The following is a 26,416-nucleotide window of genomic DNA, read 5'->3' as shown; positions in this document are numbered from 1 at the left end:
ATGTTTTACATCTGCACTGCTGAATAAATTAAACCAATTAAGAAAAAGCCATCTCAGATCTTTCCCCCCTGCTTGGCAGAGAGGGGGGAGCCCCCTGGGACTCCCAGAGCCCTGCTAGGAAATTGGGTTTGGATAAAAGCAATCTGCTCTCAGCAGTCGAGCGCTTTCTCCGGGGAACAGGAGTGGGGCTGTGTGCCCCAGCCCCACGCTGGCCCTGCACCGTGGGGGCACCCAGGCATGTCCCCCGCCTCTGCTGGGGGCTGTGTGGGCAGCCCGTGTTTGCTGAGAGGTGCGGGAAGGGATGTGGTGGGGCTACAAAGGATGGAGGGAGGATCCGGCCCCGGAGCGGGGGAGAATGCACAAGGCTAGAGCCCACCACCAGGAACCTTGGGGAGGCAGACTGGGTGGGGGCTGCGGATGCCCATCCGCCTCCAGGGTGGGTCCCAGTACCGCACTGGGTGGGATGCCGGGGAGGGGGACCAGGGAGGTCCCCTTGGGCGGTGGGACGTGTGTCCCCAATGGAGACCGAGCTGCTCGCCGGCGTTAACCCTTCCCTGGCCGGCCACGCAAGCACCGGGTGGGAGCACGGCACCCAGAGTGTCACATCCCACGGGTGCCCACCCCGGCCGTCCGCCGGCACAGCTCACCCTGTCCTCTGCCAGCCGGCCCTGCGCCCAGCCCTGCACCCACCTGCTGCCCTTCAGGCTGCCGTCGTCTGAGAGTGCTTTGGAAGAGCCTTTGTTCTTGGAGAGCCAGGACTTCACCCCATCCACGCGCTCCTCCAGCTCCGAGTCCACGTCCGAGTCGCCGTCGCTGCCGGAGGAGCGGGTCGGGGTGGGAGAAAGCAAGAGGTGAGCAGGGGCCGGTGAGATTTTGGGTGCTGGGGAAGCGAAACTGCACTGGCGGGCACCGAACTCCCCCAGCACCCGCTGCCTGCGTACCCTGACATGGGCGAAACCCCATCCCGTGGTTCTGCTCCATCTCCCAGGCCACAACCTGCATGCATACAGCTTAACCTGCATACTAGGGGCTCCCCAAAGCACAGCCGTGCCACGCACCCCCCCGAACCCCCAAACCACCCCCCTGCCCAGCCAAGGGGCTCCTGCACCCACTGCCCAACATCCCCCCCTGCCACTGCATGGCTCCGGGGCTGGAAAGGTAAGACGGCGAGGCCAGCGTCGAGGCAGTGAGGGGCACGACTCTAGAAACACAGGAGATTTCCAGCTCCAAGGCTGGGAAGGAAATAAGTGGGTTCATTTTATAGGCCACCGTCGAGCGCAAAATTACAGCGAGGAAGAGCGATGTTGATGGCCCTGGGTAAACAGGAGTTTAGCAGGCAGAACAGAAACGACTCCGGCAAGGCGGGTGCAGGAGCGTGGCGGGCAGATTTACAGCCCTGCCGTGCCGGAGAGCCCCTGATTTACATCCCGGCATAAAAAAAGCCCTATCTGGCTTAAACCATCTAATTTATAATGGCCGTTCGTAACCATATTGATTGCCTTTAGAAAGAAGGTGCCGTATGCATTGCAAAATCCATTCCTCCACGTTAAAAGCATCCCTGCATAAATCTCCCTTAATACCTAACTGCTTACTGCTTTCATTAGGGTTATGGCAGTACCGGCGGGATCTATAAGGAAATCGAAGCGGCACGGCCCCCTCTCTCCCCGCTCTGCCGCTGGCCAGTGAGAGGCGAGGGCTCCCACCAAGCCGCTGCCGGGGAAGGGATATATCATATGATCTTAAACGGCCGTTTTATCCGCCTGGCTTTGGGCTTATTCCCTGCCTGGGGACACAGCAGACGGCACAGGGGACAGGCTGGGATAGACCCTGTATATGAATCCTCCTCGTTAAATTCAAAGCAACGAGCCGCACTCCATCACGCGCGTCTCCCTCCCCTGCAATACATCCAGGCAATGCTGGGCTTGAAAACAAAAACAAAACCAACAAAAAAACACAGAATGACAACAAAAAAACCCCCAACGAGCCCCGTAAACAAACTCTGGGGGCAGCTAAGGTTTTATAACCAGCAGAATTAAACTCCACGTCAAACACAATTTATGTCTGGGCGAGCGTGCCGTTAGTTAAGCGGGACCCAGGTCGCGGGGGAGCGACCGCGGCGGGGGATATTAATTGTGCGTGGCAGCGGGGCTCCATCACCGCTCCACGTCGATACGCTCATCATTAGCCGTGGCAGAGCATCACCCCCCGCCCCGGGGGCTCAGCCCCTGTCCCCCCACATGGGATGCAGTTATGTGCCGTGCCGTGCCGTGCCGTGCCATGGGTGCTGTTAGGGCATGCAGAGGTGGGCCAGTGGCATGCGGGACCCCGGCCCGCGGGGGTGAGGTGTGGGTTAGGGGAGGGGAGGAAGGAAAGAGAAGCTCCTCACAGTTTACTCTTTCTTTTCTGATACTTTGCCACCATGTCCTGCAAACTGGGAGGGGTTGGGGAGGGGGTTGGAGGGGGAAGAAACACAACAGAAAGGAAATCAAATGAAAGGGAAAAAAAAAAAAGACCAAGTGGGGGGAGAACAAATGGGGGGCAAATTAAATGGTGGGGAAGGGCCAAGGGAGGGAAATGTGGCTGCCCTGCACCCCTGGCGTGGGGCTGCACCCGGCTGGGTCCCAGCATCCTGGGCTGGATCCCAGCATCCCGGGTCGGGTGCTGGAGCGTGTCCAGAGAAGGGCAACAAATGTGGTAAAGGATCTAGAGTACAAGTCTTCTGAGCTACACTCTCTACAGCTACCTGAAAGGAGGTTGTAGTGACGTGTTGTCAGTCTCTTTTCCCAAGTAACAAGCCATAGGACAAGAGGAAACAGCCTCAAGTTGGGCCGGGGAGGTTTAGATTGAATATTGGGAAAAATTTCTTCACCGAAAGGGTTATCGTGCATTGGAACAGGCTGCCCAGGGAAGTGGTGGAGTCACCGTCCCTGGAGGTATTTCAAATACGTGTGGATGTGGCACTTAGGGACACGGTTTAGTGGTGGACTTGGCAGCGTTACGTTAATGGTTGGGCTTGATGATCTTAAAGGTCTTTTCCAACCTAAACGATTCTATGATTCTATCCCGGGCTGGGCTGGATCCCAGTGTTCCGGGCTGGACTGGATCCCAGCAACCCAGACCTCCTGCCAGCCTGCGCTGCCCTGGCTCCTGGGGCTCCCCAAACTGTTTCCAGCCAGCCAGCACGGGCCTGGCTGCGTTTCAGGCACCTCCGCAAGTGGGTGAAGCTGCACGGGGGCTGCAGGTGGAGGGAGGGATGGATGCACAGATGCACGGACTGATGCACGTGTGCACAACGCACGGATGGACAGATGCACGTGTGCACGATGCATGGATGGACAGGCGGCATCCTGCCAGGGCCAGGCAGAGCCGAGGGGTCCCCATGGCAGTTCAGAAGTGGCGAGGAGAAGCGGTGAGCCCTGGTGACGTGCCTCGCGTGGAAGCCGGACCCAGGCGCTCTCACCTGTTGATGAGGTCCTCGTTGCTGTCGCTTTCCATCTCATCCTCGATGGCCGCCTGCAGGTCCCCGATGCGCTTGAAGGCCAGCTTCAGGTCCGACTGCAGGCTCTGGTTGGCGGCTTCCAGGCTCTCCAGGTCCATCTCCTGCGGGGAGGGAGCGGGGTGAGCCAGGTACCGCGGGGAAAACCCCCCATCCTCCTGCCCGGTCCCATCGTGGGTGCCTCACCAGTTCGTGCTTCTTGCGGCTAGCCTCCGCCTCCTTCTTGGCCAGCTCGCCCATCTCCTCCTTGACGTCGCGGAGCTGTCGCTGCAGCCGCTTGTTCTGCTCCTTCTCCCGGTTCTCGGCGGCCGCGCGCTGATCCCGCTCCTCTGTCAGCTTCTCCATGTTCTCCTTCAGCCGTGTGGCCAGGCTCTGCAAAACGACGGGCGCGGGGTCACCCCAGATCCCCCCATGGACCCCTCACCCTGCAGCAATACCACCAAGGGCTCACGCGACGACGGATCCCATCCCCATGAATTTACACAAGGAGATGGAGGATAAACTCCCCCCAGGGCCGAGGAAGGGGCAGAACAACCGTGGGGGCTTTGTCGAATTGGAAAAATAGATTTAACTGTGTGTGAAGTAATTACAGCGTGTAACGTAGGGAAAAAAATAGCTCCCATTCTCCCCCAGCCGCTGAGCCAGCCGCTGCATATTTATGGCCCCGGCAGAGAGAGTGAGGAAGGGAAATAACAGCTAGGAAAATATTAAGAGGAGAGCTAAGCTGCTCCGCTCCCCCGGCAGAGCTGCAAAGGCAGAATATAAAGCAGGCTGCGTTTAGCGGGGCTGGGAGAGTCTATAATTTCCGTAAGTCAGTGCAGGGAAAGAGCAGCACTTTGCCGGGCTGGGTGGTGGATTACTGTTATCGGTGCTTGCAGGGAGCTTTCCCTGTGAGGATGGGGATGGGCTGCCAGCAGGGGAGGGCTGCAGCGTGGGGGGTCCTAGGGAGGGGATATCGAGGATTTGCTCAGCGGAGCTCCTGGGCAGCTTCACATCACGGTCCCATTGCATCCCGGTCCCAGCCGGAGCGGAGGGAAAGCCCAGCACCTACCTCCAGGCGCTTGACTTGTGTCCGCTCGAACTCCAGCCTGGTCTCCAGCTCACGGATCTTGGCCTCTTGCCGGCTCACCAGCGACTTGTCCACCATGGATTGCTCCAGGAACTCCAGCTGGCTCTGCAGGCCTTGTAGCTGCAGGGGGGGGGGGGTGCACAGCCTCAGCCTCAACCACAACCTCCCTGGCCCCCCGCCACACCGCCGTGGAGCAGAGCTGCCAGCCACACTGCGCCCGTCCCAATGGAGAGCTCCCCATGGGACTGCTCTGCAACTCCCCAGGGTGCAAGGGGCCACCCCATAGGGTGGGCAGTGGGTGTCTGGGTGCCCCCCCGTCCCCCTGGCTTCACTCGGGGCGCACGCCTGCGCCCAATGTCGGTGCTCCCCACCTTCTCCTGCAGCTCCTGCTTCTCCTTGCTGACCTCCTCCAGCTGTGCCTGGAGGTCATTCATCTGCGCCAGGTCCCGGGACGCCTGCGGGACACACCGGGGCCGTCAGCGGGGACCCCACTGTGCCAGCTCCAAGAGGGGTGTTACGGGGGGTCAGGGGTGCCGTGGCTGCTGTTCCCCCTCACCTGGGCCACAGCCGCCTTGTGCTTCTTCATCAGCTCGTTCATGTCCTCTTGGTCCTCCTCCAGCCGACTCTGCACTTCGTTCTTTTCCCGTTGCAGCCGGCTCAGCTGCTCCTCCAGCTGGGGGGAGCCGCCTGCATCTCCCACTGCACCCCGGGAGCGGAGCACCCACCCCCCAAAACCACACCGAGCGGCAGGGGATCACCCTGCCGGCATGCGATGTGCCAGTGGAGGTCTCCCCCTGGGTGCAGGTGGGGCACGGCCCCATCACGGTGCATCGCACCCCAAAAACACTTACTGCTGCCTTAGCCTTGGCGAGGTCGTCAATCTGCAGGTGGAGGTCTTCGATCTCCACCTCCATGGACTTGCGGGCCTTGACGGCGGCTGCGCAGGTGAACTCCGACTCCTCCAGCTGCGGGGACACGGCTCAGTGCCCGGCCGGGGGATGGGTATACCCCGTGTCTGTCAAGGGCTGCGTTTTTGGTGGGGTCTGGATGCACACCTGGTTCTTGAGCTGGGCGATCTCTCTCTTGCTGGGCGCGTTGTTCTTCAGGTGGTCCAGCATGATCTGTGCATCGGCCAGTAGCGCCTTCGTCCTCTTCAGGTCCCGGCGCAGGCGCTTCTCCGTCTCGAAGTCCCGCTGGTTGGCCTGCGGCAGGGGGGGACCGTGTCAGGGCACCGCGCCGGCGGGGTGCCCACCCCTCCATGGCCACCTCGGGGTCTCCAAAGCGAGGCACGTGCCCGGCTGTCCCCCGCCCTACCTGCTCGCTGATGGCGGATAACTTGCTCTCCAGCTCCCGTTTCTCTCTCAGCACCTTCTGCTTGTCCTCGTACTCCTCCTCCAGCTGCACCTCCATCTGCTTCAGCTGGGGGACAGCAAGGGCAACCCAGTCAGGGCGGCAGGAAGGGGCCGGGACCTCCCTCTCGTGTGTCCCCACATACCGGGGATGCCAGGTGACCCCACCAGCCCGGTGTTTGCGCAACCAGAGGCACGAAGCCCGGCGTACGCTGGCCAGGGCAGCGGAGGGACCGGTCGGACCTGCCAGGCCAGCGAAGCTGGCCCGTGGCCGCGTGGGAGCCGGGTGCTGCGTGACAGTGCCCGGCTGGCAGCTCCCGGCACCCAGCTGGGGCACCGGGACGCATCCTGGCCCCCCTTGGGCAGAGGGGCCACAGCTGAGCCCTACCTTCTTCTGGCACGACTGCCGAATCTCCTCCACCTCCTCGTCGCGGCTCTCCACCTCCTTGGCGTGGGTCTGCCGCAGCCTCTCCATCTCCATCTCTAGCCGCAGCTTGGCCTGCAAACGGGGGGGATGCGGTCAGAGCAAAGGGGACGTGGGGACCCCCCCACGCCGCTCCCTGGGTGCCACTCACCCTGAAAACCCCCCGGTCCGAGGCCGGCCGGGCTGCCCGCCCCACAGTGACCTGCCGGGCCATGGCACAGAGGGCCAGGAGCCGCGTCGGCAGCCGCGATGCCTGGCCCGACGCCGGGCTGAGGGCGACCGCCTCCTCTTCCCAGGCAAGCCCGGCCCAGGTAATAACAGCCCTGCATGAAACCACCCCACCCAGAAACCTCACCCCTCCCCGCTGTACCTGCTCCAGCATCTGGATGGTCCCAGCCTGCTCGTCCAGTTCCTCCTCCTGGTCTTTGACCTTCGCCTCCAGGTCCCTCAGCTGCTTCTTCACCTTGGCCAGAGAGGCCTCATCCTTTGACTCCTGGGAGGAGATGTCCTGCAGCTCGGCTTCCAGCGCCTCCGCCTTCTGCGTCAGCCCCGTGATGTCCGAGTCCTTGTCCTGCCGAGAGAAGGGGACACCGTGAGCCCGGGGCACCTGCCGGTTGGGGGACTGAGGGGAGGACCGGGGACCGCTCACCTCCAGCAGCTGCTTGAGGCCGAAGACCTCAGCCACCAGCACGTCCTTCTCGCGGCTCAGCTTCTCCCGCTGCAGCCTCTCCCGCTGCGCCTCCTCGTGCGCCTGCGAGAGCTCGCTGTCGAACCTGTGCGGGGAGAGCGGAGCGGGCGCTCAGCACCCTGCCACGGGCACCGGGGTCAGGTCCCCAGCCCTGCGCCACTGGCACAGTGCCGAGCAACCCCATCCCACAGCAGCAGGCACCGGGAAGGGCGGCGTGCCGCCGAGTGCTCATTCGAAACGTGCTGCTGCTGAGCCTTTAATTGCCATCACGGCGGTGTGGAGCCACTTGGAGAAACTCCTCCCGACGCCTTCGCTCAGCGGCTAACGGAGAGCACAGCACCAATGCACAGACCCCAGCAGCCCCAGTAGCCACCCTGCGGGGCCGGCACATGCCAGCAGGGACTGTGGCTGCTAACGGTGGGGGCTTGGCTACCCGGAGGCAGCCAGGGACACCGCACCCTTCAAGCAGGACGCGGAGGGGCTGCAGGACGTGGAGGGGCTGCAACGCATGGCGGGGTCCGCAGCAGAGACGGGCTCTTGCGGCAGCTCGGCTCTCCCAGCGGCAGCCCCGGTGCCGCGGTCCCCACGGGAGGTGGCACCGGTCCCATCCCCGGAGGGGACACGAGCCCCCAGTGGGGGAGCGCTCAGCACAGCCTGGAGCCAGGCAGCACCAGAGCAGCCTCTCTCAATGCCCCTGGGATGGGATCAGCCGGGTTTGCTCCAAAATCGCTGCCTTTGGGGCTTGGAAAACAACCCTGCGCTTGAGTTTGTGACCTCCCTTAAACACCTCGGCAGCTAATCCCCATTTTTCCTCGCACTGGGTAATAAACAGCTGCATTAGCACAGACTCCAATCCGCGGAAATTGAAATTAATTAGATTGGATTCTCTCGCTGTATTTGTGTGTGTGATCATTACCATAATGAGATGAAAGCGTCCCTGCTGCTTAATAACGTTAGCAAACTTTGGGACTGGGAGAGGAGATGGGATGAGAGCGAGTGCCGAGCAGAGACGTGGGGCATAAGCAGCCTCCACCATGTGGCACGGCCCCCCACGGTGTGATCACTTGGCTCCGGGTCCCCGAAAAGGGCATCGGGGTCCCCGCCCCCAATGAACACACCCAACCCAGGCAGCCCCATCCTGCTGGAGAGACCTCAGCCAAGTGGGAGCTGGTGAAGTGCCCAAATCCCTGCTAAAATGGTAATGCCACTTTGCAAGAGGCTCGCCAGGCGGCGAGGATGCCGTCCGCCCCCGCATCCCCCCTCCCACCGCCAGCGCGCGGTCCCCACCTCCGCTGCTTCTTCTCCAGGTCGTGGTTGCGTCCTTGCTGGCCCTCGAGGTGCAGCTTGGTGTCCTGCAGCTCCGCGGCCAGGCGCTGGCACTTCTTCTTCAGCTGCTGCAACGCCCGCTGGCTCTCCTCGCTGTCTGCCTGCAGGTCCGTCAGCTGCAGGCAGGAGCAGGCAGGGCGGTGAGGGCTCCGGGAAGCCACCGCGTCCCCGCTGCCCTGGCCACGTCCTCCCTCAGCTCGGAGCAGGCAGCGGCTGCCCACCCCCTGCCCGTCCCCACGCTGAGCAGACCGGGGAGTCCCCGGGGCCGAGCCCTACTCACCCTCCGCTCCAGCTGCCTCTTGCCCTGCTGCTCCACCTCCAGCTTATCCTCCAGCTCCTGCTGCAGCCGTTTCTTGGTGAAGTCGATCTCCCGCACCGCCCGCTCATATTTCAGCCGCCATTCGCCACCTGTGCAGGGAAACGGGGTCACTGAGGGGCTGCGTGGAGTGGTACGGGGCCACCGTGGAGGTGGTGGGCACGGTGCTGTGACCACAGGGAACCCAGGGTCTGTCGGTGGCGAGCGCTGGAGGCAGGACGGTACGGTACCTGAATCATCATCGTCGAGCTCCCCGTTGAGCTCGGCCGCCCGGATGAGCCGAGCCTCCATCACCTCCATCTCCATGGACTCCATCTGCTTCTTCAGAGCATCGTACTTGGCCTGGGAGGGAACACGGCTGTGGTGAGAGCCGGGGGGGGCCGGGAGACGCTGCGAGGCTGGGGAGAGGCGCATTTACCTGCAGGTCCTTCATCTCCTTCTCGGCCCGCAGCCTCTCGGCCGTCTCAGCGTCCAGCAGCTGGGAGGCCGATTCACCGGTGTTTCGCTCGTCCGTCAGCTCCGATGTCAGCTCTGTGATCTGGCGGCAGAGGAGGGGAGCGGGACCATGGGCCGGGGCAGGCCGGCACAGCACCGCAACCCCTCCCGGTGCCGGCAAGGACCTACCCTACTCTCCAGGCGGTCGCTGTTGAGCCGGAGCTCGTTACGCTCCTTCTCCACCTTCTCGAGTTTGCTCTTCAGCTGCTGGATCTCTTCCTGCAACAGAGCGGGCGGTGAGGGAGGGAGGCAGGCGTAAGGGGAAGAGGTTGGCAAGCAAGAGCCTGGCAGGTCTCTGCACCCCCCCCCAGCATTCCACCCCCCCCAGCACTGGGTGGGCAGGGTGGGGGCTCCCCGAGGCGGGGGCCGCTCTCCCCTGCCAAGGGCTGAGCAGGGACTTTTCCCCAACTCGCTCCACCGCGGTGCTGACTCCAACCCCATAAATGGTGTCGAAACGCCAGGCAGCCCCGGTGAAGCTGGAGAGGGGTCACCGCAACCCCCCCGGGAGAGGGGGTGGGAAGAAACCCACCCATCGGCAGCTCGCCAAAGGGTTTGGGTGCACCCAGCCCAGGTGGGGAGGGAGGGGGCCCGTCGGGATGCCCAAGGGACCACCAGCCAGCACTGGGGAGGCGTGCCCTGCTGCCAGCTTCAAGCGCGTCTTTCTCTCCCCTCCTCTGGTCCCAGCACAGGCTGGGGGGGGCAGGAGGGGGCCCAGGTGCCCCCACCCCAGGTCCTCGTCTTCGGCAGGCTGGGGTGAAAGCTGAGCCAGGCAGCGGCTCCACGCCGGGCGGGCTCGGCGGGGGCACGAGTGTCTGGTTGCCAGCACGGCACGGAGCCCCGCATATGCCTCTCGGCACACGGTTTCATTTCCATTCTCCACGCCTTGTAATTGGGCTCATGCAACAGCCGGCTCTCGGGATGCTAATGACATGCTGATTCGCAAATTAGGGAGCAATTCGAGCCTGCCTGGCACTGACGGGGTGCAGGGCAGCCGCGGTCCTGCATCTCAGCCCATCACGGGCTCCTGCATCCCACGCTACCATGGGGTCCTGCATCCCACCCCACTGTGGGCTCCTGCATCCCACCCTTCCCTAGGCTCCTGCCTCCCACCCCACTGTGGGCTCCTGCATCCTACCGTGCCACAGTAGGATGATCCTGCATCCCACCCCACCACAGGACCCGGCATCCCACCCCACCGTGGGGGTCCTGCATTCCACCCCACTGCAGGATCCTGCGTCCCAGCCCTCTGGGGGGCCCTTCCCGGGTCCAACGCTCCCCTGAGCCCACCCTGCTCCATCCAGCATCCCCCGGCACAGAGATACCCACGTCTTTGCCACGGATCTGGTCCTCGGTGAGCTGCACCTCGATGAGGGGCCGCACGGTGGTGAAGAGCTTCCACCAGGGCCAGCCCTTCACCCCCTTGTTCTTCTTGATGTTCTTCTGCACGCACCGGATGGCCAAATCTTGGATCTGTGCGGGGCACAGTATCAGCACAGGGTACGGTGTCAGCACGGGGTGCTGCCGGCAGGGCAAAGTGGGGCGGGCGGGCGCTCAGCACCCCTGCCGGCACCCCGGCCTGCTCCCCTTTGTTAGCATTTGGGCTAATTGCACCCGGCTTATCCGCTCTTTGATTCTCTCCAGCCCCTCCAAACGCTAATCTAGCGGAAGGCAAGGTGCCGCCGAGATGCCTATTTTATGCCCTCTTTAATAATAAAAGTAGGAGCCGACACGCCGCTTCATCCCGCCGCGGCGATGCCCAGCACCCTCCCTGCCGGTTCCCCCCGGCCCCCCAGTTCCCCCCGGCCCCCCACGGCTCCCCCACGGCTGGGCGGTCGCAGGGGGAGGCGGGAGGAGGAGGTGCTGGCCCAGGCGCCGGCAGAAAGGCTGCGCTGCCCATTTTAGGCGAAATTGTGCGGCGGAGCGGGGAGGGGAGAGCTGCTGGGACGAACCTTCCTCTTCTTGAACTGCTGCCGTGCCAGGAAGCCCCTGCACGCTGCCTGGAAGAGGGTGATGTTCCTGCTGGTCTGCGCGTCCCGCTGCTCCTCCAGCCTGGCCAGCGACCCGGCCCGGAAAAAACACCTGCGGGAAGGGAACGGGATGAGATGTCGACGAGTGCCGGCATCCCTCCGGCCACGCCGTGCCACCTTCCCGCTGCTCCGGCTGGTGGGGATGCGGCTCTTCCCTCTGCAGCCACTGGTCCTGTCCCGCCGTGGGGGTTTTATTTCCCAGGCACGAGGAATGCCGTAGGTGGGAGCAAACAGTGCCGCCCTTGTGCTGCCCTGCCGCGCCGTGCCGAGCTATGCCGCCCACGCTTGCCCGTGCCGCCACCGCTACCCGCAGCCAGTGTCGGGCATCATACCCGGCTCAAGCCCATGTGGTAGCTGCTCTTTTCCAGGTCCAGCGACTCCAGGAGCTCCTCCACTGCCTGCAGGGAGGGAGAGGTGTCAGGGCTGGCTGGCGGCACCCCAGGGGTGCAGGGGACCCCCGGAGTGCAGGGGACCCCAGACCGCAGCGCCGGCCCCAGCACGGGGCACGCACCCGCTTCTCATCCACCACGATGTAGTTGCGCCCGTGCTTCTTGGTCAGGTGCGGGGCCAGGACGTCAAAGCGCCGTCTGAACTCCGCAAACACCATGTGGTCAGGGTACCCTGCGGGGAGCAAGAGAGAGCGGGGCTGCAAGGGCAGCCAGGACGCCCGGGGGATGGCCGGGGACAGCCCTGTGTGCCCTGACTTGCTGGTGCCCATCTTTTGGGAGAGTTGATGGGGACACCCCCACTTGGCACAAGGTCCCCATGGGGCCAGGCATAGCCAGAGTGCCCTGGCCTTCCCCGGGAGGTTTTCTTTGGCTGTGTCCTCCAGCAATTTTGGCCGGGATCTGAGGAGAAAGTGGCCAGATCACACCCTGAGGGGAGCGCAGGGACACACATGTTGCCTGTGCAAGCAAACAGGCCCTGCTCCGGCTCCGCTCTGAGCCGCAGCCAACTTCTGCATCAGGCTCACAGTGCTGAGCCTCCACGTCTTAATTAACGATGGGGTATTGACAGAGACGCTGACCCCGGCACAGCCGGCTGGCCACAGCCGTCGATCCAGGAGGTGTGCGGGCAGCATCGATTTCCGATCGTGGCAGGAAGGGTCCGGCCTCCAGGCAATAAAACCTCGGCTGGGCGGCCAGCCACGCGTATCGATAAATGCTTTGCTGAGCACAACCCGGAGTCCCTCGCCCCAGCGGGACAGGGGCCGACTGCCAGCAGGAGAGCTGCCAGGAGCCGGCGGCACCAGCGGAGACACCCAATTAAGGCCATGCCTGTCCCCGGCGCAGATAACGGCCCCGCAGGGGAGGGGGGACGGGGACAGGACCGCCCTGGGAGGACGGCTGGCAGCTACGGGGCTCGGAGCAAGGGCACGAGCCGAAGGGGTTCCCCAGGGGGGCTTTGGCTCCCCAGAGAGGAGACACAGCCGGGACCCCCCCCCGGCATCCATCCCCGCAGCGGGACGTGAACCGCAGCCCTGGCATCCCCGCGCCAGGGGTGCCGGCGGCGCGGCTCACCTTGGCGGTACATGCGGAGGGCGTCGAGCAGGCGGGAGCCGCGGAGCTGAGCGCGCAGGAGGGGCACGTCCAGCTGCATGAGCCCGGCTTCGCAGTGCTCCGCCGGCAGCTCCAGCTCGCTGCCGCTCACCCGCCGGCACGGCACAGCCCGGGGGTCCCCGCCGCCCCCCGCCGCCTTGGGCAGGAAGCAGTGCACGAAGTGGAGCTTAGACTTCTTGATGCTGTCGATGAGGGCATCCTGCAGGCATGGGAGAGCGGGCTGAGCGGTGACACGCGGCGGTGCCCCAGCCGGACCCGGGGACCCCGCCTTGGCACCCCTTCACTCACCACTTGCAGCTTGATCTGGATGCAGAGGGATTTCTTCTTGACGGCGGCCACGCCGGTGGTGAAGGTCTTGCGCATGCTGGTGGCCCGGCGCAGGGCCAGCTGGGAACCCCCCTCCAGCCCCGCCACCGAGCCCGACAGTACCAGTGCTGACCCGCCACGGCCGGCAAACAGGCTGCTGATGACTTTCCTGTGGGGCACGGAGGGGAGGTCACCCCCCAAAATCACCTCTCCTCCCCGCTGTGCTCCCCCCGCTGCCCCAGGACCCCACTCACTTCTGCGACTCCTGCAGCAGGACGGAGGCATTTTGGGAGGCCGGGTTGTGCTTGACATGGTTGAGCCAGCCCGTGGCATCGTACTCAACCCAGTTGGTCCCCGAGCTGTGACCCAGGAGGAAGTGTCGGGGCTTGTCACTGGGGAGCAGCGGGTTGTGCCCTGTGGGGACAAATGGCACCGATGGGCACGGAACCGGTGCTTTGCCAACACACGGCCCCGTGGTGCCGGGCCCCGCATGACCTTTCTTGCCGCCTTCCTGGGGGCCGTAGTAGGAGAAAAGCCGCTCCAGCAAGGTGTCCTCATTGCCGCCCGGCTGCAGTGCCTCCTCCTCCAGCAGCCACAGTAGCCCCCGCGCCTCGTCTGTGCGGGCCAGTGACCGGACCTGTGGGCGACACCGTGCTTGGTCCGGCACACCGGTGTCTGCCGGAGCGGGGATGGGGGGACACAGGGGACCCGGGCCACCCAGGGAGCATGCAAACTCAGCCGCTATCAGCAGCAAGGAAAAGTGGCACGACGTGAGAGGGCCCCTGCTTAATGGAGACCCAGTAAGGAAAGAGTCAGTACATAATATTCCGGGCAGCGAGATGCTCACTGGCATGGGAAACGCTATGCTCAGGCATCCGTGGGATGAAACCCAGCACTGGACTGGTGCTAGCAGCCCCCCCTCGGTCTCTGCAGCCTCCTCCAGCAGGAACTGGAGCACCCCAGGGACTGGTGCACCCTGGGGACCTATGCAGCCTGAGGACCAGAGCACCCCAGGGACTGGAGAACCTTAGGGACCCGCGCACCCCGGGGACCTGAGCACCCTGGGGACCTGAGCACCTTGGGGACCGGAGCACCCTGGGCATCACCCAAGGGCTCCTCACCCTCCTGCCCGTGACATGGGCAGCTCCCGGGACAAGCAGGGAACACCATACCAGGGGATGCACCAGGGATGTGGGCTGCATGCATGCTCGCAGACACGCTCTCATGGCCAAGCGTTGGGGACAGCCCCTCTCCTTCCCCTAACTAACCACCGCCAAAGGGCCACAAAAGCCACTCGGCCGCTGCCTCGTGCTACAAACTGCCGTGAGGCGGCCACGAGGAAGCGCGGCGGGTGCTTACCAGCGCCTGGTGCGAGGGCTGGTCTACAACAGCCACGGAGCCAGAGGAGCCGGGCTCGGCGTCAGCCAGGGCAAGCTCTATGTTCTCCTGGTGAAGGGGGAGAGAGGTGGGGTTAGTGCCTGCGTGACGGGGGAGCAGCGATAGGGATTCGGCAGCTGATCAGGGCGTTGGTGTCAATGGGGTCTGGGCAGGAGGCAGGGCTTTGCCGGTGTCCCACTGCCCCACTGCGCTGGCATGGCACAGGGCGATGTCGGGTGCCGAGAGGGGACCAGGACACATGGAAAGGTCGCCCTGGGGTGTCGGTGCTGAGATGGAGCAAGAGCAGTGATCTTCCCCACCACCACCACCCACAGCCACCCCACCATCTCCCGGTCTGGCACGTTGGCAGGCAAAGCTGCCTGGCTGGGGCCGGAGCTGCCGGCAAAGGCACCGCTGGCAGCGGGAGCCTTGGGGAAACCCCTGCTGCATCGAGCGTCGTGTCAGAGCTGCTTCTGCTGGAACCGGCCCAGAACGACTGTGGGTTAAGAAACTGGGGGGAACACCGTAGGAGATGCTTGCGCAGAGAGGGGAGGGCAGGAGGGGAGGAGGCGATGGCAGCCCTGCGCGACCCCGTTACCTCCTTGTACCGCTCCAGCTCGCGGGCGAAGGTGCGCTGGTGGAAGAGGAGCTGCAGGCGCTCCTGGGCGTAGTTGTGGCAGAGCTCCTCGAAGGTGGCCCCCCGGCTCTGCCCTGCCAGCTCCGGGTTTTGCGCCCCGGGGGTGTCTACCACCGTCACTGAGCACACCGAGTGCTGGCTCGACTTCAGCGCCCTGTGGGGGACAAAGGGACACAGCGGGGTGAGCGGGTGCTGCCAGCCCCCCCCTCCCCGGCTCTCCCCCCAGTCTCCCAGCACGTACCTGTTGAGGAGGGAGATGAGGAGGGTGAAGAGCTCGGAGTACAAGCCGGCTGCCATGCCCTCCAGGCACTCCAGCGCCGTCAGCTTGGGACCTGCCCAAGGCAACCCTGAGTGTCCCCATCCTGGCGTCCCCCGGGCCACCCACTGTCCCCACCGTCCCTCACCCTACCTGTGCTGCCTTCGCCCAGGGGGGGCTCGTCGGGGCCCTGCCGGAACGAGGTGGATCGCTGCAGGGTGCCCTTGGGCTGGTGTTTGAAGATGGAGGAGGAGAGCTCCTCCAGGCTGCAGCCCAGCAGGTAGGCGGCTTTCTGAGCCCACTCGTGCCGTGCAAACTGCTTCCTCCCGGCTGGAGGGTGGAGAAGGAGGCTCAGTGTCAGCTGGGGCATCCCCCCAAATGGGGGGCATTTCCAGCCAGACCTGGGATGGTCTCAGGGTCCCCCAGAGTAGGCTGGGGATGCTGTGCACTGTGGGAACACATGGCTGGTGCCGGAGGGCCAAGGAAGCGTGTTTTGGGGTCTGATTAGAGGAGATGGGGGTGAACGGCTTCGTGCCTCTGCAGGGCTGAGCCCAGAGCCACGCCGTGGGACAGGGAGCGGGGGTCACCCCTCGCCACCGCTGCCCAGGGACCCCTGGGGCCTGTGACGGTGCAGGACTCTGATCTGCCCCAGCACAGGGACACATCCCTGCTCGGCCGCATGCACCGAGCAGCCCCGCCGTGATGCGGCAGGACAGACCGCGGCTGCCGGACACAAGCACACGGATGCCGGGTGAGGGCAGGGGAGGTGGGAGCAGGTTAATGGTGACACGCAGGGACACGACAGTGGGAAGGCGGTGGCACACGGAAGGGGGAAGCCAGAGACACGCGTGGAGAACGAGACTTTACCTTCATCGGCGTCTGCATTGCAAAAGGGCAGCATGCACCATGCGAACAGAGACAAGGGTTAGAAACAACGGCACGTGACAGCGCGGACACGCGGCACGGGGACGCCCTCCTGCCAAAACATGCCACGCGCAGGCACCACCACCCCACGCACATGCCAAGCCTGGTCTCCCCCCAGGCATCGTTGCAGTGAGACGCTGCGACCCGGCGTGGGGGCCCTTCTCCTGTGAACCCCAGCTGCACCGTGGGCACTGGCGGGGAGCAGCTCAGCTCTGCCCCAGTGCATGGGGAGCCGCTGTCGGATCCAGCCTTGTACAAATGTCGAGGGGCCAAGGAAATGGGGGCTGATGCGACTGAGCTGGCTCTGAGCATCCCCAGTGTCCACGAGATGCAGGGGAGGCTCCAGAAGCAGCACGGAGTTAGGGCCGGGATGCTCCCCCTGAACAGGATCTGGGGTTCCCCCCCCAACAGACCCCCATAAAGAGGCTCCCAAGCCACCGGAGCACCCCGCCGCAGTGGCTGCAGTGCGGCCCTGCTGCCCTCTAGTGCCTTGAAGCACCCCATGGGCCAGCACTGCACCCCGCTGTGCCCCCAAGACCCCTCTGGTCTCTCCCTCTCCATCCCCGCCTCATCTTTTTTTCCCCAGGGCTGCAAATTCCCTCGGTGCAGCCGCCAGCTCCAGGTGCCCATTTCGGATGTGCTGTGCCCAGGCCCTCCCGCCAGCGTGCAGCACCACGGGGGCTTCCAGCACGACGCGGGGGGAAGGCTGAAGCCCCCGGGGGGAGAAGAGCAGCCCCACGAAGCCTAATTCACCACCCCCCGGGATGGAGAGTGAAGCCGGTGCCCGTCAGAGCAAGCCCTGCAGCCCACGGTGAGCTCTGGGTGCCGGGGCAGCCCTGCCCCACGCCACCAATGGTGCCAAGAGGACCGGGTGGGGGGTCCTGATGGGCAGCAGGCAAATTTGGGGCTGCCAGAACCCAGCCAGGGGTCAGGGTTGGTCCTGGCACACCAGCAGCATCCCAAGCCCCCATTTCAGCCCCTAAACCAGCACCGCGCGGCACCACCCGGAGCAGAGCCCCCCACGGCTCCGATTACCGGCTCCGTCCGCCAGCGGCTCTGCGGGGAGGACAGGGGGGAGAGGTGTTACACTGGGGACAGGGGACACGCACCCCCTGACTCCCTCAGCCCCAGCCAGGCCCCCGGTCCCCCAGGTTGGCAGGGGCCAGCCCTGGGTCTGGAGGTGTTCGATTCCCACCAGCCGGCGGGATCACCCCGACCGAGGGGGCAAAGCCAGGTCCCCCAGAGCACCCAGGGTGGCAGGGCACTGCCCCAAACACCCCTGTCAGCTAACACAGCCCCAAACATCCCCCCAGGGCTCGGTCACACCAAGGCGGGGGTCATTTGCAAGGTGCTGAGGTGCTGGCGATCGCTCCGGGACCCCATGCAGCCACCAGCCCCGAGCCTTGGCTTGTTAATGCCTCTGAGCCCTGAGCAGCTGGTTACCTTTTGTGGCCCCGGCAGCCCCCAGATGATAAATGGCCCCGAGGACGAGCCAGAAGGCTTTCTGCTCATCGCTGGAGATGCCCATCACCTTCATGGCAGCCTGGAGCTTGTTGAACTGCTGGGTTGCCTTCTGCTTTTCCTCCGGCTGTGGAGAGCAATGGGAGCCATTGGTGCGGGAGCCCGGCTCTGCCTCCCCCTGTACCTGAATGGGCCGGGGAACCGCAGCCCCCCCCCACAGTCCCCCACCCAGCCCGATCGCAGCGACCTTGGAGAGGGGTGCGATGCCGAAGACGTTGTTCTCTGCCAGGTGGTTGAAATGAAGCTCAGTCCTGCGGGGATAAACACCGAGATTGGCCCCACGTGGGAGACCCCGGAGACCCCCTGGGCCAGGGGCCGTGACCTTGCCCCCCTCCCTGGCTCACCGCAGGGTGCTGTCAGAGCAGGCCAGCAGGTAGTAGAAGACGTTGAAGGTGGCCTCGTTGGCCGGGCGCTTGGCGACGCGCAGCTTCTCCAGCAACAGCGTCTGATGGAGGTGGGAGAGTTGGGAACCATCCCCAAGGGCCCCGCTCCCACCAAGATCTCCCCAGCCCACCCCAGCCTCATCCTTGCTGCCTGCCCAGGGTCCCCACGGAGACATGAGAGTCTCCCCACACGGCAAGGCATCGTATGAATGCAAACATCACCCAAGCAACCCGTGAGCATCTCCTCTCCTGGGGTGTCTGCTACTACGGGAGCACAAAGCGGCTCTCTTGAATTTTAAGGGCTCTGCTGTTATGACACTGGGGTGGCGTCTGGAAGAAAGACACCCCGATATCGGGGCTAACTCAGCAAGGACGGGCAGTTGATCTGTGCGTGTCTGGGTGCGAACAAAGATGAGAGCAGGTTGCCCAGCTGCTAAGCACTGCGAGCACAGCCGGGCGGCCGGCAGGGGTCTGCGGCAGGGCTCGTGGGCTGCCAGGAGGAAAACACGCTGGTGAGGATGGACCGGCTCCCACGCCAAGGGGAGCTGCCCCGGTGAGGATGGACCGGCTCCCATGCTGGGGGTGGAGGCCACCCTGGCCCCCTCACCTGTACGGAGGCAGATGCCACCTGCCCAGCCTGGTCGAAGTCCAGAGAGATGATCTGGGAGAAGCGGGTGGCGTTGCCGTTCATGCCGGTGCTGCTATTGCCAAAAGCTTCCAGGATGGTGTAGAGAGCCTGCCACTTCTCCGCTGCGGGAAGAGAAGTGGAGCGGTGGGGTGCAGGGGCTGTGCGGCGGGCGGCCAGAGCCGGCACCGCTGGCCGGGCAAGCACTGCTGCTCCTGTGCCGTGCGCCACGCCGCAGCAGCCCTCGAGAGCGCGGTAAAGGGACCGGCGTGAGAAAGTGAAAGCGCGCCGTGTGGCGTGTGTCTGGCCGCTGCCGGGTGCAGGAGGCTGCGGAGGGCTGTGACCGCAAAGCAAGGGGCGTGCGCAGGTGGCACGGGGACCCCACACCCCGCCGGGGACTCACCGGAGAAGACCTTGCCGGTGCTGCCGGCGATGGTGGCGAGGTACTGGACAAGGTGCTGGCAGTTGGTGGTTTTGCCGCTGCCGCTGGCGCCCAGCAGCACGACCGCCTGGTCCTGGCGGCTCATCAGCATGCTGCGGTAGGCGGCCTGGGCCACCGCGTAGATGTGCGGGGACGTGTCCTCCCTGCGGCACCCTTTGAACATGTGCATGACCTGGCGGGGGTAGAGGGAAAAGCACGGCGCGGGCGAGGGTCAGCACCCTGCCATCCCCACCGGCTCCCTCTGCGCGGTGACACGGCTCCCAGCCGCCTGTCCCCTCCGGTCCCCCCTGGCCCCGGCAGCAGCGTCACCTTCTCGGAGTACATGGAGGGGGAGCTCAGCGGGTTGATGATGACCATGGTGGGGCCGGCGTAGGTGTGCAGGAGGTTGCCGCCGTAGCGCTGCCGCAGCGTGTGCAGCACGCTAGACTCGTTGAGGTAGAGGAGGCTGGCGAGGTCCTCCACGCGGTCGCAGGAGGGGGGGTTCACCTGGCGGTGAGGTAGCGGGGGGGCATCAAGCAGGGAACGGGAGGTCTGCCCCGCTGTCCCCCACCCCGTGGCCCTACCTTCTCCACATCATCCTCCTCCACCTCCAGGACAGCTCCGTCGTGGTCCAGCTTCACCTTCACCTTGCCCTCGGGCAGGGGGCTGCCCTGCTCCGGCCGCAGCTGGCTGCCTGCGAGGGGCACGAGGTGCTCAGCAGGGCCATGCCGGGCAGCCCCCCGGGGACACCGCAGCCGGACCGGAGGGGCTCGCTGTGCCGCGGGAAGGACTCACCCAGGGAGAAGCCATCCCTGTGCACCAGCCACACCTTCTCGGTCTCGTACCAGGCCTCCTCGGCCGCTATCTGCTCCTCCGTCTTGGCCTGTGGGACAGCGGGACGTGGGGCAGTCGTGGTCACCCGCCTCCCCTCTCCATCTCACCCCCTCCCCACGTCCCTGGGGCTGGAGGGAGCAGGGCTGCCTGGCCACGGGGCCACGTGCCGGGCAGCCATGGCCACCCTCCGCAAGCCCCAAGTCCTCCCAGCACGCGCGCCCAGCTTGCTCGCTGCCCCCGGGGACCCCAGTGGGCTCGGGGCTGCAGAGACCACCACGACCCTGCCATGGGCTCGGGGCAGACGTGAAGTCACGGTGGCCCACGAGCGCATTCACCACGGCCACCTTGGGCAAGCCTGGAGGGGCCGAGCTCCCAAACCGCAGCCCAGAGAGCGGGCACCCATGCCAGCCACATGCTGGGATGCAGGGACACCGGGCATGCTGTGGGGACATGGGACGTGCTGCAGGGACACGGGGCAGGGACACAGGACACACTGCAGGGACATAACGGAGGAACACGGGACATGGCACAGTGATGACAGTACCGCGGCATGGGAAATGCCAGGCTGGCACAGCCAGCACAGCGGGGACGTCCCCGCCACCCAGGAGCAGGGCAAGCCCCAAAGCCAAACCTGAGCTGCAGCAGGGACGGGGCCAAAGGGGGCTGCCGGGTCATCGTCCGCTTGACCCTGGCGAGGCCGAGAGATGGGGGGTGAAGGCGAGAAGGGTTAATCTCTGCCCCGCAGACAGCACAGAAAGCGGCGGGGGGGAAGCAAGCGGGGGCAAAGTGCCGCTGTGCCAAACCCCGTGGGTGCTTCTGGTGAGGGCCACCACTGTGGCCAGCAGAGCGGCAGGTCCAGCACGACACCGGGGACGCACAGAGCCGGGAAGGACATCGGCTATGAGGCCCCGCCGCCAAAGCCCCCAGGGTTGGGGGCCGCCGTGCTGACCCGCTGCAAGCCCGGCCAGCGCTGCACGCCACGGCTGCTCTGGCACGAGCCGTGCGTCCTGCCTATACCAGATGCTCTGCCCCTTTCTGTCCTGCTCTGCACCCCTGCCCGCCCTAGCCGTGCCACCTCCACCAAGAGCATCCTCCCGGGACACCCAGCTTCCCGGCACAGCCCCGCTGGGGAGAGGCACCCAGCTCCGGCCACCCCGGCACCCTCCGGCCCCGTGGGTGACGCGGCAGCCCACGGAGCAGGGTGGGACGGGGAAAGCCTTACGCTCCAGCACGAGGCGCGGGCGCAGACGCCAGCCCAGCGGCAGACAGAGGATGGCGGGGGGTCACCGGTGGAGGCAGAGGGCTCCTGAGGACGGGGGTACGGTACCTGGCTGGGTGCCGAGGCGGAGGCGGCGGGGTCCAGCTAACAGCAGCGAGGAAGGAGGAGAGAAAGGAGAAGAGAGGGGGTGAGAGGCAGAGAGCAGCAGCGGCACCGCCACGCGCCACGGGGCCCAGGCACGGCCACAACCCCCACGGCACTGCCTGGGCATCGCCCCAGCCACGGGCAGCCATGCCCGTGCTGCTGCGGGGATGCCACCAGCAAGGGCTGCTGGGCATCACAGCTCCCCACAGCCGGGCACACTGGTCCAGGCAATGACCCCAAAACCGCTGGCATCCCCTGGCATCCCTGGTCATCCGTCCCCTGCTACCGATGCCACCCAGAGAGGGATCACGGGGCTGGTAGCCAGGCACAGGGCTACAATCACCCCGTGCGGAGCACACGGTACGGCCGGGGCAGCCGCACGCTGCCCACGTGTCCCCATCCCCGGGCGGGCAGCACGCGAGCGCCAACACCCCCGGAATTACAGAAGCGGTGAAGATCCTCTCCAGCCGGCGCTGTGCCTCCTCCGACGGGCTCAGCCGGGACGCGGGGCTGGGGGCAGCCTGGAGGCAGAGCACCATTAGCACCAGGCTGGCCACCCCGCGGCCCCCGCAGCCCCCACCAGCCTCGCACTCAGGGCACGCAGGCACCAGAGGGGCTATTGCAGAGGCTTTCCCGGCCCTGCAGCCCGCCGGCGCTCAGGGTGGGTACCAGGGTGAAGGCTGGCGCAGACCCGCGGGTGCCGAGGCCGGCGCAGCTGGGGTACCGGCGGATACCCCGCAATGCCCAAGGACCCAGGTCGCTGCTCCCACACACCTGCTGGGGGGGTGCTGGGGCGGTTTTCGCAGCGGTCGAACGCTTCTCGCCAGGCTGCAGCTTCTTCTCCACACGAGCCATGGGGGAGACAAGGGCCAGCGTGATGGGGTGCCGCAGCGCACACGACTGTCCCGAAAAGTGACCCCCGCCCAGCACCACGTACCCCAAAACCACTGCAAACCATGCGGGTGAGCTCACACCATGCCACGCCGGGCGGCACAGCTCTGCCACCATGTTAGAGCATCCCCCGCCGTGCACACACCGGTACCTTGTGCCTCTCCAGGGCGGTGGGTTTCGGAGCGGGTGCCTTTGCCGGCTCCGCTTTCCCTCCCGAAGACTGCACCAGTGGCTCCGGCTTGGCTTCAGCGCCTGGGGACAGGGACGGCTTCGCGTCCCCCCTGGCCGGCTCGGGGGACTTCTCCTCCCGCCTGTCCCCCGGCCGGAGCCGTGGCCGGTGCTCTTTGGTTTTGCCCTTTGCCATGAGGGTTTTGAGCCCCGCCGAGATCTCATCCTTGGGCTCCGGCTTGGCGGGGGCTGCTGGCACAGCGGGGGGAGGCGGCGCGGTGGGGGGAGCTGGGACAGCAGAACGGCCCGTCTCCTCCTTCCTGGGGGGTGGCACCGGCTCGGCAGACTTGGCGTCTCGCCCCGGCTCCTTGGCACTGCCGCCGTCCTCCCCCGGTAGGACTTTGCGGACCACCTTGCGCACCACCCGGACCACCCTGCGGCGGGACAGCCCCTGACCGTCGTCCCCCTGCGCCTCGGCAGTCGGGCCCTCCAGCCCGTTCATGGCTGCCCCGTTCAGCACCGGCTCCGGGCTCTTCTCTCGCCCGGGGGGTGGCTCGGGGCTCTTCGGGGGCTCAGGATTTGGGGGTGCAGACGCCGCGTCCTTCAGGCTCTCTGACTGCAGCCACAACGACACCAGTGTGAGTGGAGGTCCGACGGTGCGGTGTCTGCCACCACAAGCACCCACTGCTCGGGTCATGGTGGTGCCTGGGGTTTCATGCCCTGCCATGGGAGCGCAGCTCCCAGCCAGACCCCGGCACCGAGGGACGCAGCACCCAGTCCCCTTCTCCAGCCAACCTACAGCTCCCCACCAGACCCCAGGGCTGGGAGCGATGGCGACCTCCCCAGCCCTGCACGCAGGGACCCATCAATTCTCAGGCTGCCAGTATGTAAGGGGGTAAAACTCAGTGCTCAGGGCACCGGCAGCCTCTCCGCAACGCACAGGGCAAGCCGCAAGATCTTCTCTGCCAACAGCTTTGGTGGGCAGCACAGGAGCCGGCACTGTAACCACGGGGTGGGCACCGACCCACCGTCCTGCTGGGGTGTGCGGGGCAGGGACAAGCCCTGGGGAGGCGGAGGGGGAGAGATCACCGTGCGCCAGCAGCCGAGCATCCCTGCCAAAAACACCCACCACCCTCCACACGCTGCTCTGGAGCGGCCACCGGCGCTCCCCAGGGACCAGGGCGGGTGCGGGGAGGGATGCTGAGCCCAAGACCGTCCGTGATGCTCCCAAGCCCTGGCACGGGGTCTGTCCCCACTGAGGGTGAGCCCCATCCCCGACACAGCTCCACCCTGCCCATGCCCTGTGACACTTACAGCCCCATCCTCCTTCCCGGGTCTTTTCACAGCTAAGGATTTGTCCTCGTCCTTGACCTGAGGGTCAGACAAACAAGAGGAGCGCGTTTCAGCCCGCCACGGGGCCTCGCTGCCGGAAAAGCCGCAGAAACCAGGAAAAGCCAACGGGACCATCACTCCATGCCAGGGGGGCAGGAGGCTGCTGCATTTAACAGCCCAAATTTGCAGCCCGTTGCAGCCCCAGGGGTGAGGACATGTGTCCTTCCAGGCTTCCCGGCGGCCAAAAAAGTGGGAGGAAGCGCAGAGATGCACCCTGGTTATGGCAAACCCCAAAAGTGGGAAAGGAAAGCGCCCTGCCCGCCTGGCCCGGGCCCCCTCCTTGCATGCAGCCGGTGAGCGAGCTGGTACATAGAGCCCCGTCACTGCTCCCCACGGGGGCTCTGCCTTTCTGCACGTCACTCCGCCGGGCGTCACAGCACGTTTTAAGTGTCACCAGCTAATCTCTGCGGCAGCCGCACCGTGGGACGTGCCAGCTCCCTGTCGAGCAGGGTGACCAGGGGTCTCTGGGAGGGGGGTGGGCAGCCAAACCCTCCCCTGCCATGGGTCGTGCTTCTTGAGCTCCAGGGCTCGGCCGTGGCACCGCGGCGGCAGCGCGTGGTGTACCCCGCAGGCAACGCTCCCCTGCTCGCCATCGCATAGCTCCTGCAAGCGCTCGGGGCCAGCCGGCGGCACCGAGGTGGCTCACACCGTGTTAGGGGCTTCACTAGCCACTCGCAAAGCGGTCGTTAGTGGTAGCGTTAGTAATCGCATGCGTAGCCGCATCGGTGACCGCAGCCGTGCTGCGGAGGGGCGCGGGGCAGCTCCCCGTTTGCTCGGTGCGGCCCCTGGCATGGCAGCGCAGCGAGAGGCTGGGATCACCGCTCCGAACATGGTGCTGGCACTGGGCAAACTGGGGGAGTTGGTCAGTAGCGTGTGGCAGCGTGACCCGAATGTGGGGTGCAGGCAAACGCGTGAGAAACTTCCCTTCTGCTCCCAGAATGCAAACCGGGATGAAAACGCCATGGCGATGTCTCATGGAGCCGCAACCCTGGCTGGGGAGAGAGGGAGAGGTGAGACGGGCTGGGGCCGGCATGCGGGCCGCTGAACGATGGCACAGTGTATGAACACGTGCCCTTCCCTGCCAGCCCTGGGAACCCAGGACCCTCAGGAATGGGGATCTGAGCTCACCTGGCCCTGCTCAGCGTACAAACAGGCAGTGCCTATAGGAAGGGCTCTGGGGACAGACAGGTGGCCAGGCTGAGACCCGGTTAAAACTCATTGTGCAAAAAAAGCCCCTTTAGTCAGGCCGCAGGACCGTGCCCCGGTTTCCCCCCCAGGGCGGGCCAGCCCGCTACGGTAAGCAAATGCCAGGATGAGGGAAGGGATATTTTCTGCCCTGGGCGCCCTGCTTGCCCTGACAGCCGGGGTTTATTCTGAGCCTGACCCCATGCCAGCGGCCGGGCAGCCCCGGTGGGGTCCCGCCACCCCACGCTCTGAATCCCAGGGGGGTCGTGCCCAGGGCCGGTGGGGAGAACTCCCCCTCCCAGGGCCAGGCACAGCATGGAGGAGCACCTGGCTACCAAACCAACCCACCCGTCTGGGGGTACATCACCCCGGCCCCAAGGGGTCCCCTGTACCCCCCTGTCACCGCAGCGTGAAATGCCAGCGCCCAGAGCACAGGCTGGGCACGGGGGTCCCGAGACGAACCCACCCGTGGGTCAGAGCCCCCAAACCCTCCGCCCACGGCGCTCCCACCTCCGCGCGGCCTGCCACCACCGCAAAGGTCCCTGGAGAGCACCCGTGCCGGGGTCCCCGGGGGGCTGCATGAAACAGCCCCCGGCCGCCACAGCGCCCCAGGGTCGAGAGCAGCCTCACGGCCCCCGACCCCGATGCCGAGACTGGCTCCCACGTGCCCCCCTCGTGCTCCCCCGTGCCGTGCTGGTCACGCCAGGGGGGTCCCCACCTTACCGCAGGGTCGGGGCAAGCCGGGAGCGGGGTTTCCACCGGGGCGAGCGTGGCGCAGCGCGGTGGGAGAGGCACTAGCGGGGCGGCAGCCGGCGGCGCGGGGACAGCTGGGCTGATAGGGCCACCCTAAAAATAGCCAAGGAATGCGAGGGCCCCGCCGGCGCGCGCAGCAGCCGGAGGGAGCGCCGGGGGGGGACACGCGGCCAGCGGGGCCTCGCCGACACCACCGCCACCGCCGCCGCCACCGCCGCCGGAGGAAGTGATGTGGGCTTGCGGCAACCCGGCGCTGCGGGGGGAACTGCCCGGCCTCCGTCCCACTGCCCGCCCCGGGGCGAGCGGGGAAAGACGTCCCCAGGCCGAGCGCAGCCGCGGGGCTGGGGGGAGCCAGGGAGGGTCCTGCGCAGCGAGGGATGGGTTTGCACGCTCCTGCACCCCGGTGTCCCGTGGCGGGGTGCCTGGTGGCGGAGTGGGGTGCCTAACGTCATAGCGGGGTGTCCGGCATCGTGTCGGGCGGTGCGGCCCTGACACTACTTGCTCCTCCCTTTGTTTTCCCATGAACACAACAGCCCCCCCCGAAAACGCTCCCGGGGACGGACAGCCCCCCAAAGCGAGGGCCGGAACCACGGACGTGTGCCGGCCCAGCAGCCCCCCGGCACGGTACGGC

At 65.8% G+C, this 26,416-nt stretch overlaps 1 protein-coding gene across 1 annotated transcript in view; it reads right to left on the bottom strand.

Annotated features, from left to right (window-relative positions):
* Positions 1-26,416, bottom strand: part of MYO18A (myosin XVIIIA) — a 36,624-nt gene that overhangs the window by 3,440 nt on the left and 6,768 nt on the right. Inside the window, 39 exon segments of the mRNA XM_052802788.1 lie at positions 691-813; positions 2,387-2,431; positions 3,461-3,600; positions 3,683-3,868; positions 4,548-4,685; positions 4,937-5,020; positions 5,122-5,238; positions 5,417-5,530; positions 5,621-5,767; positions 5,880-5,984; positions 6,303-6,413; positions 6,709-6,909; positions 6,988-7,111; positions 8,314-8,468; positions 8,633-8,760; positions 8,899-9,010; positions 9,087-9,206; positions 9,293-9,382; positions 10,490-10,633; positions 11,113-11,239; positions 11,521-11,588; positions 11,702-11,811; positions 12,711-12,948; positions 13,038-13,224; positions 13,310-13,469; positions 13,551-13,692; positions 14,415-14,501; positions 15,031-15,223; positions 15,311-15,401; positions 15,479-15,655; positions 16,193-16,204; positions 17,693-17,837; positions 17,958-18,021; positions 18,115-18,215; positions 18,761-18,903; positions 19,182-19,392; positions 19,530-19,706; positions 19,784-19,893; positions 19,995-20,082. Coding sequence (XP_052658748.1) covers positions 691-813; positions 2,387-2,431; positions 3,461-3,600; positions 3,683-3,868; positions 4,548-4,685; positions 4,937-5,020; positions 5,122-5,238; positions 5,417-5,530; positions 5,621-5,767; positions 5,880-5,984; positions 6,303-6,413; positions 6,709-6,909; positions 6,988-7,111; positions 8,314-8,468; positions 8,633-8,760; positions 8,899-9,010; positions 9,087-9,206; positions 9,293-9,382; positions 10,490-10,633; positions 11,113-11,239; positions 11,521-11,588; positions 11,702-11,811; positions 12,711-12,948; positions 13,038-13,224; positions 13,310-13,469; positions 13,551-13,692; positions 14,415-14,501; positions 15,031-15,223; positions 15,311-15,401; positions 15,479-15,655; positions 16,193-16,204; positions 17,693-17,837; positions 17,958-18,021; positions 18,115-18,215; positions 18,761-18,903; positions 19,182-19,392; positions 19,530-19,706; positions 19,784-19,893; positions 19,995-20,082 — 5,015 coding nt within the window.

The sequence above is a fragment of the Harpia harpyja genome, chromosome 12 (genome assembly GCF_026419915.1).
Source record: "Harpia harpyja isolate bHarHar1 chromosome 12, bHarHar1 primary haplotype, whole genome shotgun sequence".
NCBI classification, from domain to species: Eukaryota; Metazoa; Chordata; class Aves; order Accipitriformes; family Accipitridae; genus Harpia; species Harpia harpyja.
This window is presented reverse-complemented; position numbering and strand designations above follow the sequence as displayed.